Here is an 18,962-nt window from a genome sequence, read left to right on the forward strand (position 1 = left end):
ATCCCTCACCATAACTTCCTTCCTTCCCTTTTGAGTCTACCATCTACATGTCCTTTTCCATTTCCCACCAATGTACAGCTCTGGAAAAATTGAATAATCTTTATTGAAAACCAAAAATACTAATGCATGGGGGAAGAATAGGGTTTACTGAAAAATATACCTGGTCTTTTGCGTCCATAAAACCAAGTAAGGGCTTGTGAGCAGAATGAAAGCTTGCTGGAAAGAGTGGAAGTCTGGTCACTGAATAAATATGGGAGATGAAGGAGGCCTGAAATTTATGAGGATAATTTAGGAACAATGTATTTCAACTTTTCCTCATATTGCATTTCTATACATTGAATCTTAAATTGGATTATTTTATGTTTTTTTTTTTAATTTATTTGAGAGAGAAAGCATTACAAGCAGGGCGAGAGGCAGAGGGAGAGGGAGAGAAGCAGACTCCCTGCTGAGCACAGAGCCTGATGCAGGGCTTGATCTCAAGACCCTGAGATCATGACCAGAGCTGAAATCAAGAGTCAGACCCTTAACTGACTGAGCCATTCAGGTGCCCCTTAAATTGGTTTATTTTAAAGAAGACTGTATTTTCCCATAGGAATAATGTTATTACTGGTAGTTTTGTTCCTGACCAAGGACCCAGCATTAAAATCTTAGATGTACCTGATTTTAAAGTAGATGTGTATAAGTTTAAAAATTAAGCTCTGAATCATAAAATAATTATAAATCTAGAGAGAACCTCAGAGATCATGGACTCTAGCCCACTCATTTTACAAAAGATAGAATGGTGCCTTTCCAAAACCATACAGCTAATTGGTGAGAACAGACACCCATAGGCCCTAATATACAGCTCTTCCTTTATATTGCATTGCCTTCTACCAAAGCACTATTAGAAGGACATCACTATACTGTACACACTTATTACATAGAAGATACCAGAGGAAATGTAAAATATAAGGAAAATAGAAAGGTGGCAAAGAAATATAAAGTGTTCTTAAAATGTAAATAATGTTTTATTTATCATCGAAATATATCATTGATTCAGATAAAAAAATAATAAACCAGTTGCAATAAGTATTAGATATTTAATTCCTTAAATTTTAGTAGTAGTTTTAACTCTACTTAGAGTTACATCACTTTTAAAAGTGGTTCCCATCCCTTAAAAAAAAAATCATCTTCCAAGAAATGTTGAACAGTGGCTTACTAGTTGGATTGGTTGGTTAAACTTTTCTCTAGCAAGCAGAGGTACTCTAAATCAACCCATTCATGATCCACTTCTAAGATAGTCACTGCGTTACCTAGTCATTTGTTACCATTGCTGATAATTTAATCACTTTCTCCCCTCTGATCGTGCAGTTCTAGGCTCTTGCTTTCTTGTGGTTAGTACTGACATGAACACATACCCCTCCCTTTGTCATTGCATCTGAGGAGCATTGTTGCGTGTGAAGATCCTGTGACAGTCAGTTCTCAGCTATAACCAACTCTTGACCTCTGATGTAATAAGAGACAAAGATTAAATAATTATAATTCTTAGAAAATCCAGAATTGTCTGTAATTGCAGCCAAGTGTTCACTAGGCTTTTCCCAAACCATTCTTAAATAACAAAATTCCTTTAAGTTTAAATTTCTTTTCTTTCTGCCATTTACATTTATGACAAGACTTGGGCAACAGCCTTATCAGACTGATTCAGATCTATCAGATTCAAGACTCTGCGTTAAAGAGGCCTAATACATTCCAGGCAAGCCAAGTGAAATACATAAAGAAGGAATAAGTTAAAATGAGGATGCACAAATAGTACAACAGATTTGAGTTCGTTGTGAGAAGAGGGAAGATAAGGGAAAAAAATCAGCAATTCACAGAAGAGGGAAAAATGAAAAATTCTCAACCTCATTCATTGGATAGTACAAATTTAGATCATAAACATTTTTCAGCTAGTAATTGTAAAAAATAAAGAAGCCTGACAATACCCCAAGTGATGGAGAGGATGTTGGAATAAGAGTAGTTCTTATATAAGTTTCTGGGGAACAGTTTAATGTTATAAAGTTGAGTATTCACATAACCTATGACTCAACAGTTCTGTCCTATGTCTGTACGCTAGAGAAGTTCTAACACACATGCACCATGGAAACTGTAGATAGTGTTCACAGCAGCATTCATTGTAATATCAAAAAACGGGACACAATTTAGATGTGCCATGACAGGAGAATGTGAAACAGAGGGATGTGACATGTGAGGAGGACACACATAATGGAATGGTATAGGTAATGTTCCAGGTCTGAAGTTGGTCGGTGGGTTTGCAGGTTTTCATTTTATTAATCTAACTCTATACACGTATATATCTTGCCTATATTATTTTGTGTTAATATAAAATTGCATGAAAAAAAAATAAAACATCTGGATAATCCCAAACTGGATTAATTGGCCCCTGGTTAACTGAGGAATTAATTTACCTGAATTCTTCCATAGCCATCTAGGAAATTTGTTCAAGTATGATAATAATAGCAAGTCACTATTACGGTTTATGAAGCATATATTCTGTGTGTAGAATATCTAGCCAATCTTAATGCTGTTATCTTTTTCTGATTTAACTTTTATTGCCTTCAGTCTTTGTCAAATGCAGTGTTGTCTACAGCCCAAGAAGAGGTAGAAAAGGAAAGTTTTGCTTACTTTCTTATATTCTCTTCACTTAGTTACTGGAAATTAATTTAAACCAAAATGATGTATTTCATCTCTGTCTCTCCTTTCCCAATAAATGATCCAGTCATTAGTAGACGGAGAGTAGAATCCAGAGAGCAAACCTGAGGAGTTCGATTTGCGTTAGTCTCTGCAGCTTCAGGTCCTTATGGCATGACTTTAATACTTGACTGGGATTGAATTTTAGAATATGATATGCTAATACACCCTCCAAGGCCAAAACAGTTTTTTATTATCATGTAAGTGATACACTCTGTTACCATATGTAATAAAAATTAATAGTGTTTATTCATGTTTTTGTCCATAAGCATTTAGGGGCAGCAACAAATTTCTTAGATGTAGTTGTCGATTTTGAAATATGGGTGACTTACATGAAGAGGCTATCACAAATGGAAACTTTCATTCTTCATGTAGGTAAAATCATCTCTATTGATACTAGTTCCCTGAGAGCTGCTGGCAGAACTGGCTGGGAAGATTTAGTGAGGAAATGCATCTATGCTTTTTTCCAACCTCAGGGCAGAGAACCATCTTACGCCAGACAACTGTTTCAAGAAGGTAAAGTTTTTTTTCTCATAATTATTTTCATTAACCTTGCTTTTTATTAATACTAAAGTAATTTATATAGAACTTATGGCTTGATAAGTATTTTCTCCAAATTACAGTTTTTGCAATAATCGGTTTTAGGAAAGGAAGAAATGGGTAAGCAAAGTAATTCATGAGTGGATCCTGAATTTGGGATGCACATTTTAAAGAAAAGGGTATCATGTGGTGGTCACTCACTCACTCACTCACTCATTCGTTCATTCATTCATTCAGAAGACATGTATCAAGTTCCTCGCATACATAGAACACTATGTCAGGTGGCAGGGATATAGTGATGACTAAGAAGCAGGGTTTTGCCCTCAAGGAGCTCAAAAGATATTAGGACAATATATGACTTTAAAGATTAGTGTGACATGGGCTTATACCCAGAGGTATAACCAAAGAAGAAAAAAATTACTTCTGACTTGGAGAATCAAGGATGGCTTCAGAAAAGAAAGTGATAATTTCGTCTGACTTTTGAAGGTCATTCCCAGCAGGGACAGGCATGTGAAAGGGCTTCTGGATAATACAGAAATCTGAATCACACAGATTTACTTTATTACTGTTATGGTACCTGTATCACCTGACTCAGGTTGAAGTTTCAAATTAAAAATATGTCATATGAGATTAATAATTGTATAGATGCTATATGGTACTGTGGGAGATAAATATATTCTCTGCCTTTAAGGAACTTAACAGTATTACAGGAAACATAGGGAAAATTATTTGAGAAAGTTCATAGAGTTTCAGAGGTGAGGGTTTTGATGTACTTTAAAAATATTGTCATGTAATTATGTTATGTTAGCCTAATTCTCATTCCCTCTATAATTTATTCTCTATTCACTAACAGTTTCTTTGTGAAAGAGACTCTTTGTGTGACTCTTCCTGAAAAATAATTTTAAAATGTTTTTCATTTTTCCATCATCCTTCTTAATTTTAATATTTTCCCGTAACATTAGGCTTTCTAACTTGACAGATGATTTTCCATTCGTTACATTTTAATATCCAGGTGGTATGTGGATAGGAAGCAGCTTGATTTCTTTTTTTTTTTTTTTTTTTTTTCTTCCAAGAAGCCATCTATATGAGTCTCACTAGTCTGGTTACTCATGGGACAACTTCCCTATAGACTAATAGTTCTCCCGTGGGCCTCTTACTAGACTGAGACCTTCCCCAAAGATGGTATTTCAGAGGATAGGACCAAGAACCTACATTTTATAAGTTTTCAGGTAACCCTGAAGTACATCAGGTTTGGAAACCATCACAACAACCAACTAATGCCATTTACTGGTTGCAGACTTTGTGACTCCCTCTTGCTAGTAATGGCACTTGACTTTTGCCCAAGTTTGAGACTTGGAGCACTCTCTCCATTTATTGCCGAAAATGCTGAAGTATATGATGCTCTTTGGTTTTTACCTTAACTTTATAAGTTGGGCCTTCCAAGACTGTACGTGAAAGACTTAATTTTATTTGCCTATAATTTCCCTATACTTGCACCAAGGCAAAGCAGATCTAGATTATTGTCTTATTGTCTGACTAGGTTCCCTGTAGATGTGACTGACCCATAGTTGATGTGTTTCTAAACCATTAGAATTCTCTATAAAACAGATTGGTTAAAGTTAGAACAAGTAACTATCATTAACATATGAAGTAAAACAATTTAGAGTAGAATGTAAAGAAATATAATTCAACACCTCTTCCCCATTAGTCATTTCTTCATGTCTTTTCTTCCACTTCTTTGGGGAAAGAAAACATTCCTCAACAGAGATAACTTGTATTTTTCTCAACACTGTTGTGCAGAGTTCACGTGACTCTGATTATATAATTTTGTAGATTCGGGGCCATTTGCCTAACACTGTTCATGGACTTGGACTAAACACATCTTTTTCTGATATTTCATGCTTAGCATGTCTAACCTGGTAAGAAAACAGTGGTCCATGAAACACTCACATGGGGATCATCTATTAAAGATGTTGCCTGCTGAATTCCAATCTCCTGCCAGGGCCCAGGAATCTGAACTTCCAAAGGCAGTGCTTAAGTACATCAAGTGCGAGATCCCTTGGGCTCTCTCAGAGTTGGGGGAGGTGTAAAACTCTGTAGTGATGGAGTCTGTCTTTTTTTAATTTCCCTGCCCATTAAATTACTCTTTGAAGACAGTGACTGGTAGAATATCCTAAAATGCATTAAACTTTAAGTTAGTTCTTAGCTTAACTTTTCAGCTGCTTTTGACAGAGACAGCTTTTAAAGGAAGTTTACCATTTTATTTTCTGGGATCAAATTTGAAAAAAACAAAAAAGAACCTCACATTTCAGCCAAAAATATGTGGGCATTCAGCATGAACTAGATTACAACTGTGGTTCTCCAATGAGATTAGGGGGGAATGGATATCAGCATCACCTGGGCAACTTTTTAAACTAGGAGGAGGTCTGTGTAGGTGTCTACGGTTTGGAAAAGTTTCCCAGATTCAGTTCAACTGAGAGCCATTCCTTTAAGAAGGGTTTAGGTTAAATACTTCCCCAGGGTCCTTGATAACATTCATCCAGGCAGTTGTTAAACCAGATTTCTGGACTCCACCCCCACTACTGAATCAGAGTCTATAAGCTAATAAGGTGCTTTCTTACAGAGAAGTCTGGAAAACATCAACTTACATTCCACAAGATATTAATAGCTGTAACTAAGGAATGTTTCATGCTGAATTAAGTTTGGGGAATGTTTCAGTCTCCCATTCTTGACTATTCATAAGACATATAAAATATTTACATTTCTGAGAGGTTCTGCCATAAAGGTACCTGTTTGACTTTGTTATCTAGACTTATTTTTCCCGCAGAATACTTATTCCTGTAGGACATCTATCAGCATTTATGGATAGTAGCAGAAATGGGAATATTGTTCTATATAGCCTAGGAAAGTTTTTTGAAAGTTCTGCTTACCTATTATCAGTGACATAATGGATCATCATTTTTTGTCTTTGAGAGATGTCCATGATATAGTGTTATATTGGAAAATAGTCTCCCAAAGCCCAGCAGATATAGTACCATCTCACTCTTGGATGTTTGTTTATCCAGTTCTAGAGGGTTCACAAAATATGCACAGTGGTTATCTCCAAGTGATGGTATTACAAATGGCTTTATCGTACTTTGTTCACTTTTCTGTTATCTTAACGTGATAATCACAAAATAAAGTTATTTTAATTAAGAAGATGACAAGACGGTTGGAAGGAGTTTATAGTATCAAGAAGTTTGGGAGCATTGCGATAAAACATAAATACCCATTCATACCCATATGAATGATTAACCAGAATGTTCTTTGAGACTTGTGTAATGTGGTTAATTCCATGGTCCATATTAACAGAGTTAACTGGAAATCTTTTTTTTTTGTCAGTCTTGTTGAAAATATTTAAAATATGAATTTTTTTTTCTTTTTGAGAAATTTTGATATATTGAATAGGGTTTACTCATTAGTAATTGAAAATCTTAAGAGCATCTAAGGGTAATTCTTTTTCTTTACCTTAATTAACACCTTTTTAAGTTGCATTCTTTCTGCATATATCTAGGGAAATACAAAAGGAAAAAGAAATCTCTACGGGCATTGCCGTGTAGTACCCTACCACACATTTTATACCTGTCCATTTAGTTAACATCAGTAAAGCATGCTTGTTGAGGTTATCTTGGCACCAAATTGGGTGGAGTCAAAAACCCAAATAGCTCTACTCTAGAGCTGCTATGACCAGAGAAAATGGTGTCCTTTGCTTCATAGCTCTTTTGAGGCCTATTCTGGAGGGGAAAACAAAACAAAAAAGTTGTTATTTTAAAAGGTTCCCAGAAGAGTTTCTGGGGTGTCAGTAATACCACATCAATACCATCGCTCCCCACTAAGTGTTCTAAAAATTTTAGAAATGGGCACAGGAGTCAGGGATCACAATACTAGCTGGCTATATACCTGGGAAAACTAGTTTGGAAAACGAGGCCAGGACCTGTGATCAACAACATTCCAATAAACCTTGAGATCCATTTGTAGGGAAAATTTGGTGTGTGGAACAAATGCTTATCAGCCATCTTGTAAAGAACTGTGGCTTTCTTATTCATGTCTTAATTCAAAATATTAATGATTGTTATACGGGATTGAAGCTATTGGTGTGAATGGTATCTAAGGATTGGCTGAATATGTATATGACTCAGGACATAGGTACTTTGCTTTTTCTTTACTTTGATTTTTCTTTGGTGTTTATTCAGGAAATATTCATTCAGTATCTGCTATGTACTAGGCTACATACTAGATATTACCTCACAACGTTATTGGCTCAGTTTTAGTGATGCTGGGTGAAGGTTAATTTGCATTACAAAGTCCTGAAGTTGTAAATGACAAAGTCAGAGTTCAAGCCTGACTCTGACTTCTAGGCGTGTGTTTTTTTTCATTGATCCATGCTACCTTCCTGTTTACCTTTCCATCTGAAAATTGAGCACCAAAAATAATTTTAGTTAGCTGGATAGTCTTTTTTTTTTTTTTTTAAGATTTTATTTATTTATTAGAAAGAGAGTGAGCCACACAAGTGCGAGTGCCCGGGGGAAGGGGCAGAGGGAGAGGGAGAAGCAGACTCCTAGGGGACCAGGGAGTCCCACATGGGCTCAATCCCAGGATCCTGGCATCATAACCTGCGCCAAAGGAAGATGTCTTAAATGACTGAGCCACCCCTGTGCTCCTAGTTAACTGGACAGTCTTAATTCTAATAATTAAAGTTTTACTCTAGTTTATCTCACCTTTTTTCCTTTTCAAAGGAAAGGAGTGTGTGAATTATGACTTATGGTTATAATTATGAATTATGACTGTATGAATTATGATGTGTGCTAAGTCACACATTATCATTCAAAATAAATAATCTAACTTCAAAACTTAAAGTGTAGTAATTTCCTTATATAAGTTAATAGGGGTTCTTTATTTTGGAATTTTTACTAGTTGAAATAGATAGAATTCCAAGTTAAGACAGCATGGTTACCTAAGGATCAAGTATCTTAATGTTCCCATGCTAGTCTGAGTTTCTAGTTCTTTCTCACTTTATAGGGCTTATCAACAAATCAAGAAATTTCTTTCCATTACATTTCATTACAAAAGTTAAGTCCAGATTCCTATGAGAGCAAGAACATAAACTGAGATATAAGCATATAAGAACACAGCTAAGATCTAAAATCTGTCCTCTAAAGAAATGTTATGGTAGTTGATCACAAGTCAATATTAATCTATTTACATGAGATTCAAGTTGAGGGTCAGTCAGCAAGTACTTACGAGGTGACTTTATATGCAAAGCATCATACAAGATTCAAGGAGAGTGGAAAACAAGAATAGGACACAGTACTAGCCCTTATGTTTATTTTAGCTGATGAAGAAGAATAAGTGTAAAGTTATCTATCTTTTATTTAAAGTGACACAGAGGAAATGTTTAGGAAGCAATGAAAAATGGGATTGGAAATGTAAGTTGAAGCCAGATTGTATGTATGTATACAGTACTGTCCAGTATGGGAGACATTAGCCACCTGTCGCTATTGAGTAGTTGAAATTTGATGTGGCTGAGAAACTGAATTTAAAATTTTATTTAATTTTAAATTTAAATAGCCCCATGTGGCTGGTGACCATGTAGCTCAAAAGTGAAGAGCCAGTATTTTCCAGCAGGATAGGGAGACCCTAAAGAGCAATAAGCAATGAGGAAGGAAGAGACAAAATGGCATAAGCAAAATAACATGAAAAATACTGTATCTTGCCTGGCCCTTTATATAATGTAGCTTTATCATTATCCCAGGTTAATAATTTATCTTGAAATGCTACTTTTTTGCTGTAGATGTATCTTCCAAAATATACTATTAAAAAGATTTAACAGTTTAGAATCATTAAATTTTTTTAGGGTTTTGCTATAGCAAACATTTATTTATATCCTTATATAAAAATAATCCATTTCATTTAAGACTCTCTTTCATCGGTAATTATTTCATTAGGTACTAAATTTCTCCATGTGTTATATTTGGTAAATGTACCAGTGATCTGGCTAAAATTGCCAGATGGGCAAGGAATGTGGTTGGTTGGACATCAATCTTAATCCTTTCCATTAAGCTTATATCCTAATTTTGGTACCTAGTCTGATTTGTATATGGTATAGATTTATAACAGATTATGCTCTCTTCAGTATATAAGGTACACCCAAAGCAGTAAAAGAGAGTATGTCTTCTCTTTACTTAAAGTAATATGTAGTTTCAAAAAAATATTTATTAATTGGTCATTTTAAGTCTTTTTAATATGTCTTTAAAATGTAATAGAAAGGCTTTCTGAAATGTCTTTGAAAAACAGTACTAACATTCATTACAGGCTAAATCGTAATAGTCATTTGTGCTAGTAATTCTTGTGTTTCCGTGAATGTGATTTTTAACCTTGGTATAGCTGAATCTACCTATTAAATCTTTAATAAAATAGAATTTTATTATATTGCTGAAACATCAGTGACATTTTCTTACTTAGTAGTCTGGTATAGCCTTTATATATCTAATAAATACTTACCAGTATGGTTAGATTTTTGTCTGCTATTAATAAATCTTTAAGACAAAAGTAAATTATGTTGTTTATATAGTGATTTGACTGCCTTAACCTAGTTTTTGTTTTTTATATTAATCATGATCGGCTTTATCTTAATTTGCTTCCGACACTAAATTCAAACATAAAAAATAATATGTGAATACACTAATTTGACAGACCTTAGTGATTCACATTCCTGAGTGAAAAATTAAATGTGAATTTCAGTTAAGTGACTCCACAAACTAATAAAGAAATGGAGGGTGAATTTTATATTATATGAATTACATCTCAGTAAAGCTGTTGAAAAATCAGTCAGCAAAAGGAAAAAAAAAACCAGACTTGTTAGAGGTAATTCTGAAAGGGAGAAGGTTACTTCCTGATATTTTTAATGGACACTTAATAAAATTTGAAGAACTGTCCCATTATGGGGAAAGATTAAGGTTGACTTTTTTTTCTGGTTTGAAGTTTCTTTGTCATTTTAACTTATATGAGGAGGCACTCATTCAAGTAGTACTGAATTAAAACTTGTTATCAAGTGGTCTATTTTAACCAGAATCATTTCCCCCCACCCATCAGATACCTGCTTTGTCTGAACTATTCTTTATTTTGAGTCTGAGCAAGCAGCTGTTAGGAGGGCATTTAAAATGAGGTTCAAGGTGGAAATAAGGCTTGGTAACTCTCCTCTGCCCAAAGTACAAGTGTCAGAATTTTAACTAGGTTTTTCTTTTGTTTGAAACAGTGATGACTCGTGGCACTGCCTCCAGCCCATCCTATAGATTCATATTGAATGATGGGACAATGCTTAGCGCCCACACCAAGTGTAAACTTTGCTACCCTCAAAGTCCAGACATGCAACCTTTCATCATGGGAATTCATATCATCGACAGGTACTACTTATTTGGAGAGCTTCATATGAAATAAGTCAGTTCACATATCTCTTCTTAGAGAAAATTTTTTAATACTCTTGATGGCTAGAAAGCAAAAATTCTGAATTAGGCATTAAGCTAGTGTGATGAGTATATAATCACTATATCCATACTGGGTTTTATAGTTTTTTTGCCTAACAATAGCCTTATTGTTTAAAAAAAGAAGAAGAAGAAGAAGAAGAAAGAAAAAGGAACACAGGAAAGGTTAGGCTGAAAATATGTGTTTCAGGGGTAAAAACCAAAAAGATGGCTAAAAATAGCCAGCTGTCCATATATGAACTTTGCTCTTATAAAAGATTTCAGTTTGTTAATATTGTTATTTTTATTTTTAAAGTGCTATATTCTCATTAGGGCAACTCGATGGCTCCTGAGTTCAAGTTGACAGTTTCTCAAACTACAAGTCATTAAACTATCAACTTGAGATTTTTGAATGTCATTGCCTCTAATTTGTTCTCCTCTCTAAATACATTTTACATTGGTATATATGGTAAATTCATGGAACCATTCTTTTTTCTTATGAATTATTCAAAACCCTACATTTGCAACTATTTAAAATGTAGCATTAAACAAAAACAAAGACATTTCCCCTCACTTCATCTTTTCCTCATCTGATATATTTGCTTATTGGAACATGGTAATACCAGTCACAAATCTGTTGTCATAATTATGGATTTGAGTAAAGAGCTCGATGAAAATCTGAATTCAGTATTCTGTTTTTTTTCTAATTTTAGTTTAATTTATGCTTGTGAGTGGAATTAGCACAGTTCTTTTTTTCATATTGTGATTTCTCTTTCAAAACATCTGCTATGTCTGCATATCACCCTTTTTAATTTTTACATCAGTGACACAGTATTTTCCTTACCCAGTCTTCCTCTTTGGAGTTGAAATACTTAAAAGCTGTAACAAGGGAGTCATTAATAAAAGACTTTGTAAACAGAGGTGTGGGAAGTTTCTCTTTCAACCAAAAAAATTATTGTAATGTTAAGTATTAGTACTAAATTTTGAAAAGTTTAAAAGTACATATATTGGATTTTTTCCAAGGCCAAGAAGGATTTCTTTCCCATATAACTGAAATCATTATCAAATTTATGGGACCATGAGCACTGTTTTCCTACTAAGCAGTGCTAATATTTCACAGTAGCACTAACAGTCCATTGTTTTTCCTTAATTTAAAGTCATACAGAAGCTCTTTACTTGATGGCTTGCAATATGAATGAGGTTAATGGTCTTGGCTTATAATATGCATCATAAAAATATTTTAATGGAAACCAGTGAAGATGTTTGAATAATAATGTCTTTTTCCCCCCCTAGGGAACACAGTGGTCTTTCTCCTCAAGATGACACTAATTCTGGAATATCAATTCCCCGAGTAAACCCCTCCGTCAATTCTAGTATCTCGCCAGCTCATGGTGTGGCCCGTTCGTCCACATTGCCACCATCCAGCAACAACATGGTATCCCCCAGAGTAAACCGCCAACAGAGCTCAGACCTCCATAGCAGCAGTCATAGTAATTCTAGCAACAGCCAAGGGAGTTTTGGATGCTCACCTGGAAATCAGATTGTAGCCAGTGTTGCCTTAAACCAGGGACAGGCCAGTTCCCAGAGCACTAACCCCTCTTTAAACCTCAATAATTCTCCTATGGAAGGTACAGGAATATCTCTCGCACAGTTCATGTCTCCGAGGAGACAAGTTAGTTCTGGATTGGCACCAAGGCCCAGGATGCCAAACAATTCGTTCCCTCCTAATATTCCAACATTAAGCTCCCCCGTTGGCATGACAGGTACCGCCTGTAATAATAGTAACCGATCTTACTCAAACATCCCAGTAACATCTTTACAGAGCATGAATGAAGGACCCAATAACTCCGTTGGCTTCTCTGCCAGTTCTCCAGTCCTCAGGCAGATGAGCTCACAGAATTCACCTAGCAGATTAAATATACAACCAGCAAAAGCTGAGTCCAAAGATAACAAAGAGATTGCATCCATTTTGAATGAAATGATTCAGTCTGACAACAGCTCCAGTGATGGCAAACCTCTGGATTCGGGGCTTCTGCATAACAATGACAGACTCTCAGATGGAGACAATAAATACTCCCAAACCAGTCACAAACTGGTGCAGCTTTTGACAACGACTGCAGAGCAGCAGTTGCGCCATGCTGATATAGACACAAGTTGCAAAGAGGTCCTGTCCTGCTCGGGCTCTTCCAGCTCTGCCTCTGCTAACTCTTCAAGCGGTTCGTGCCCCTCCTCCCATAGCTCGCTGACAGAGCGGCACAAGATTTTGCACCGGCTCCTACAGGAGGGTAGCCCCTCGGACATCACCACTCTGTCTGTTGAGCCTGATAAAAAGGACAGTGCATCAACTTCTGTGTCAGTGACTGGACAGGTACAAGGGAGCTCAAGTGTAAAACTAGAACTGGATGCTTCGAAGAAAAAAGAATCAAAAGACCATCAGCTCCTACGATATCTTTTAGATAAAGACGAGAAAGATTTACGATCAACTCCGAACCTGAGCCTGGATGACGTCAAGGTGAAAGTGGAAAAGAAAGAACAGATGGATCCTTGTAACACAAACCCAACCCCAATGACCAAACCTGCTCCTGAGGAAATTAAACTGGAATCCCAGAGCCAGGTAGGTAATCCCTCGCTGCATGATGAACATTCACAGTTATTTGTTCCTTTTCATGTATTTTATGCCAACCGTAAACCAGATTTGGATTCAGGCTATGTTTTGTCCTACCCTTCGGGCATGTGTTAAAAGGTTAGTATCATGGTTGAAGCATCACAGGATGCCCTCAGACAAAGTGATTGAGAAATCACAGGGCGCCCTCTTTGCAACTTTGGAGGGCTGCAGTTTCAACATGGCATTCTAAGCAAGTGGAGATTTGCTTCTCTCTATAAAATCAGTTCACGACTTTGGAGATTTTTAAACATACCTCTCCTGCCCCCCTCCTCCCAACCCTACCTGTTGAGTCCAGCTCTCTGGAAATAGGACCCAGAAATTTGTATTTTTATGAAGCTCCCCAGGGAACTCTGATGGGCAGCTAAGTTGGGGAACCTCTGATGTAAGTGAAATGGGAGAGAAGTGTGAGGAGGTGGGCAGGACAGCCTAGTCTGGCTTTCTTTGCTATTTAGTTTCCCTTGAAGCAGTTTTCTAAGGCTGTTTCTCTTCGCATCTGATTCTAATTACCTTTAACCTTTATCAGAATAGGGACTTTGAGATTCTGGGACTTTGAGTATTCTGAAACAGAAATAAATATAAATAAACCTTTGCATAACTTGTTACAGATTAGGAACCTCTGTGTTCAGGCTAGGTGGGGGTGGGGTGAAATTAACAGGCCCCTTCATTTATTGAATAATTACTCTGGACCCTGGAGGAATTTAAGAAAAACAGAAAATATAGTCTCTCCCCACTAGGAGCTTACAAGTTACTTGGAAAGAACGTAGACAAGTATGAAATAGCTGAAAATGTATGTACAAAGCAACTTGTCAATGAGACTTTCCATTGTGAAACAGGATTCACACTTAGTGTGCATAGGTCCTTCATTTCTTGAGCCAGCTTTATGTTCTGCCCTCCGGCATACTGCATTCTAGGCACGTGGAAGTCCTTGCCATTCCTGGGATAAGCCATGTCTCTCCTAAGCATCTTCTGCCTTGCTCTCCTTTCTGTGTCTGCTGAACGTCTCATCCTTCACAAACCGGTTCAGACATCTCTCTAAAGCCTTCCCCACTAGTCCTCATTAGACATTTCTTTCCTCTCTGCACTCCATATTGTCTCTGTGTGCTATTTGTAATAACACTGTTTTGGTTACTTCTGTATGTGTGTGCGCTTTGAGGATAAGGCTATCTCTCAAGTTTCTTGGTACAAGTAAACTAATACTAAGTTTTTAAGCTGAAAAACAGTTTTGAATAATAACTATGTTAAAACTCTCACTCTTTAAAATTAATTTAAAAAGTCACAGCTATATAAAATAATGCCATTGTGTGCAATCCTGGTATATCTGTTTTAGCTTACATGGACATACATTTCTGCTGAGTTTATGCCTATGAGTGGAATTGCAGGATCGTAGGACATGTGTATGTTCATCTTTAGTTGGTAACACCGGTTTTCCTAGTGTATACAAAGAATTCCATCTAGTTGTTCCATGTTGTTGCTAATATTTGGTATTGTCAGTCTTTTAATTTTAGCTATTCTGGGGTCTGTGTAGTGATACTTAATAGTTTTAATTTACATTTCCCTAATAAATGTTTTTTATCATTTGGATATCTTCTTTTTTGAACTGCGTATTCAAGTGTCTTGCCCATTTTCCCAATATGTTGTCTTTTTCTTTCTGACTTGTAAGAGTTGTTTACGTATTTTGGATGAGTCCTTTATTGGTTATTTATTTACAGACATCTTCTCTAGGCTTTGCCTTGCCTTTTCTTTCTTTCAGTGGTACTTGTGATGAAGCGAAGTTCTTTATTGTAATTGTAATGTAGTCCAATTTGTCAGTTTTTTCCTTTATGACTAGTACTTTTTTGCACACATATAACAAAAGATGTGTTCAAAGATGTTCATAGTAACCTTTGTTTATATTAGCCCCAAACTGGAAACACCCCCAAATCCATCACAGTAGAATGGATAAATATACTGTGGTATGTTTATACAGGGGGTTGCTATTTGAAAACAAATTGAATACTGCTACATGTGACAAGATTCAGAACTTCAGAATGCAATGCTAAGTGAAAGGAGTCAGACACTTAAAAATATTGATATAAATATATATTTTAAAATATACATATATATTTCTGTCTAAACAGAAATATATATGTATATTTTATGCTTCTGCATAAATTTTAGTTGAATTAAATAAGAAACCCAAGCAGGTAGACATTTTATGTTGATAAACTAACTGAAAGTAATCATTAGTAGAATAATGTTGTGAAATAAAAGCCAGTTTTCTCCTATGCATAACCTCAGACAGATGTAGGGATACCCTATGTAGTCTAGAAGGTAGGTTTCTTACTTTGTTAAATCCTCAAGTAGAAAGTGACCTTCCTGGGATCTTTGAAGCTGATATACTGTTTCTAAAAAAGTTTCTCAAACCTTTTTCAAATTATAAAGTTATGTCAGTGTAAATTTATTTTTTATCCTATTCTAAAGTAAAATTTCACAAGATTTTTAAAAATTTGCCAAAAAAAATCATCCACGATCAGCATAGCACAATATTCTTTTTTTTTTTCCATTTTATTTATTTTTTCAGCGTAACAGTATTCATTCTTTTTGCACAACACCCAGTGCTCCATGCAAAATGTGCCCTCCCCATTACCCACCACCTGTTCCCCCAACCTCCCACCCCTGATCCTTCAAAACCCTCAGGTTGTTTTTCAGAGTCCATAGTCTCTTATGGTTCGCCTCCCCTCCCCAATGTCCATAGCCCGCTCCCCCTCTCCCAATCCCACCTCCCCCCAGCAACCCCCAGTTTGTTTTGTGAGATTAAGAGTCATTTATGGTTTGTCTCCCTCCCAATCCCATCTTGTTTCATTTATTCTTCTCCTATCCCCCTACCCCCCCATGTTGCTTCTCCATGTCCTCATATCAGGGAGATCATATGATAGTTGTCTTTCTCCGATTGACTTATTTCACTAAGCATGATATGCTCTAGTTCCATCCACGTCGTCGCAAATGGCAAGATTTCATTTCTTTTGATGGCTGCATAGTATTCCATTGTGTATATATACCACATCTTCTTTATCCATTCATCTGTTGATGGACATCTCGGTTCTTTCCATAGTCTGGCTATTGTAGACATTGCTGCTATAAACATTCGGGTACACGTGCCCCTTCGGATCACTATGTTTGTATCTTTAGGGTAAATACCCAGTAGTGCAATTGCTGGGTCATAGGGTAGTTCTATTTTCAACATTTTGAGGAACCTCCACGCTGTTTTCCAGAGTGGTTGGACCAGCTTGCATTCCCACCAACAGTGGAGGAGGGTTCCCCTTTCTCCACATCCTCTCCAGCATCTGTCATTTCCTGACTTGTTAATTTTAGCCATTCTGACTGGTGTGAGGTGATATCTCATTGTGGTTTTGATTTGTATTTCCCTGATGCCGAGTGACGTGGAGCACTTTTTCATGTGTCTGTTGGCCATCTGGATGTCTTCTTTGCAGAAATGTCTGTTCATGTCCTCTGCCCATTTCTTGATTGGATTGTTTGTTCTTTGGGTGTTGAGTTTGCTAAGTTCCTTATAGATTTTGGATACTAGCCCTTTATCTGATATGTCGTTTGCAAATATCTTCTCCCATTCTGTCAGCTGTCTTTTGGTTTTGTTAACTGTTTCCTTTGTTGTGCAAAAGCTTTTGATCTTGATGAAATCCCAATAGTTCATTTTTGCCCTTGCTTCCCTTGCCTTTGCCGTTGTTCCTAGGAAGATGTTGCTGCGGCTGAGGTCGAAGAGGTTGCTGCCTGCATTCTCCTCAAGGATTTTGATGGATTCCTTTCTCACATTGAGGTCCTTCATCCATTTGGAGTCTATTTTCGTGTGTGGTGTAAGGAAGTGGTCCAATTTCATTTTTCTGCATGTGGCTGTCCAATTTTCCCAGCACCATTTATTGAAGAGGCTGTCTTTTTTCCATTGGACATTCTTTCCTGCTTTGTCGAAGATGAGTTGGCCATAGAGTTGAGGGTCGATTTCTGGGCTCTCTATTCTGTTCCACTGATCTATGTGTCTGTTTTTGTGCCAGTACCATGCTGTCTTGATGATGACAGCTTTGTAATAGAGCTTGAAGTCCGGAATTGTGATGCCACCAACTTTGGCTTTGTTCTTCAATATTCCTTTGGCTATTCGAGGTCTTTTCTGGTTCCATATAAATTTGAGGATTATTTGTTCCATTTCTTTGAAAAAAATGGATGGTATTTTGATAGGGATTGCATTAAATGTGTAGATTGCTTTAGGTAGCATAGACATTTTCACAATATTTATTCTTCCAATCCAGGAGCATGGAACATTTTTCCATTTTTTTGTGTCTTCCTCAATTTCTTTCATGAGTACTTTATAATTTTCTGTGTATAGATTCTTAGTCTCTTTGGTTAGGTTCATTCCTAGGTATCTTATAGTTTTGGGTACAATTGTGAATGGGATTGACTCCTTAATTTCTCTTTCTTCAGTCTTGTTGTTGGTGTACAGAAATGCAACTGATTTCTGAGCATAGCACAATATTCTTGACACTTCTTTCCAGTCTAATCTTTCTCCAATGCATAAATTTTTTGCTAAAATATAGTAGACAGATGTTATTGTGTATTATCTTATATCCTCCGGAATAGTAATATCATAAGCATCCAAACTGTTTTCCAGTAGCTCATGTAATTTTAGTGATATTTACTTACTTCTTCTTTCTTCACTTTCTCATAGTCATACATAACTCATAGAGTATAAAGGAGCAACTTTTTTTCTGCATTGATTCTAGTAAAGTATAGACTATATTTCCTCTAACTTTGATTTCTGTTCTTAGTTTACAGCTGACCTTGACCAGTTTGATCAGTTACTACCTACGCTGGAGAAGACAGCCCAGTTGCCAGGCTTATGTGAGCCGGAGAGGATGGATGGTGCGGTCACCAATGTAACCATCAAATCGGAGACCCTGCCAACTTCACTTCAGTCTACCACTGCCAGACCCACTTCCAGGCTGAATAGTATGTGTTGGAAGAAAACCTCATTTTAAATGTCTAATGATAATGTGCATTAGTGCTTTGTTTCTCAGCATTACTTCACAGATCGTTTATTTGTTGAGAGTGAACTATTTTTGCATTAATGCCACCATAAATAATGTACAGTTACTTTTATACAGATGAACTTCACTCATCACGTATATCTTAAGTTATAGTATAACTTCTATCTTTCTTTTTTTTTTAAGATTTTATTTATTTATTTATTTATTTGACACAGAGAGAGAGATCACAAATAGGCAGAGAGGCAGACAGATGGGGGGCGGGACAGGCTCCCTGCTGAGCAGAGAGCCTAATGAAGGGCTTGATACCAGGACCCTGAGATCATGACCTGAGCCAAAGGCAAAGGCATAACCCACTGAGCCACCCAGGCACCCCAACTTCTATCTTTCTGTAATTAATGTTGAAGTAAATAGTTGATGCTAAGTTAATAGTTAATGTTGTGTGTTTGTACCCAAAACATTCCATGCAGGACTTTCAGAAATATAATATTAGTCATATTATAT

At 36.4% G+C, this 18,962-nt stretch overlaps 1 protein-coding gene across 1 annotated transcript in view; it reads left to right on the plus strand.

The window, feature by feature from the left end:
- NCOA1 (nuclear receptor coactivator 1) overlaps nt 1–18,962 on the plus strand; it is a 184,012-nt gene that overhangs the window by 117,604 nt on the left and 47,446 nt on the right. Inside the window, exons 8-11 of the mRNA XM_045979119.1 lie at nt 3,103–3,243; nt 10,562–10,709; nt 12,060–13,380; nt 18,243–18,423. Coding sequence (XP_045835075.1) covers nt 3,103–3,243; nt 10,562–10,709; nt 12,060–13,380; nt 18,243–18,423 — 1,791 coding nt within the window. The remainder of the gene's footprint in view (nt 1–3,102; nt 3,244–10,561; nt 10,710–12,059; nt 13,381–18,242; nt 18,424–18,962) is intronic.

The sequence above is a fragment of the Meles meles genome, chromosome 15, assembly GCF_922984935.1.
Source record: "Meles meles chromosome 15, mMelMel3.1 paternal haplotype, whole genome shotgun sequence".
NCBI lineage: Eukaryota > Metazoa > Chordata > Mammalia > Carnivora > Mustelidae > Meles > Meles meles.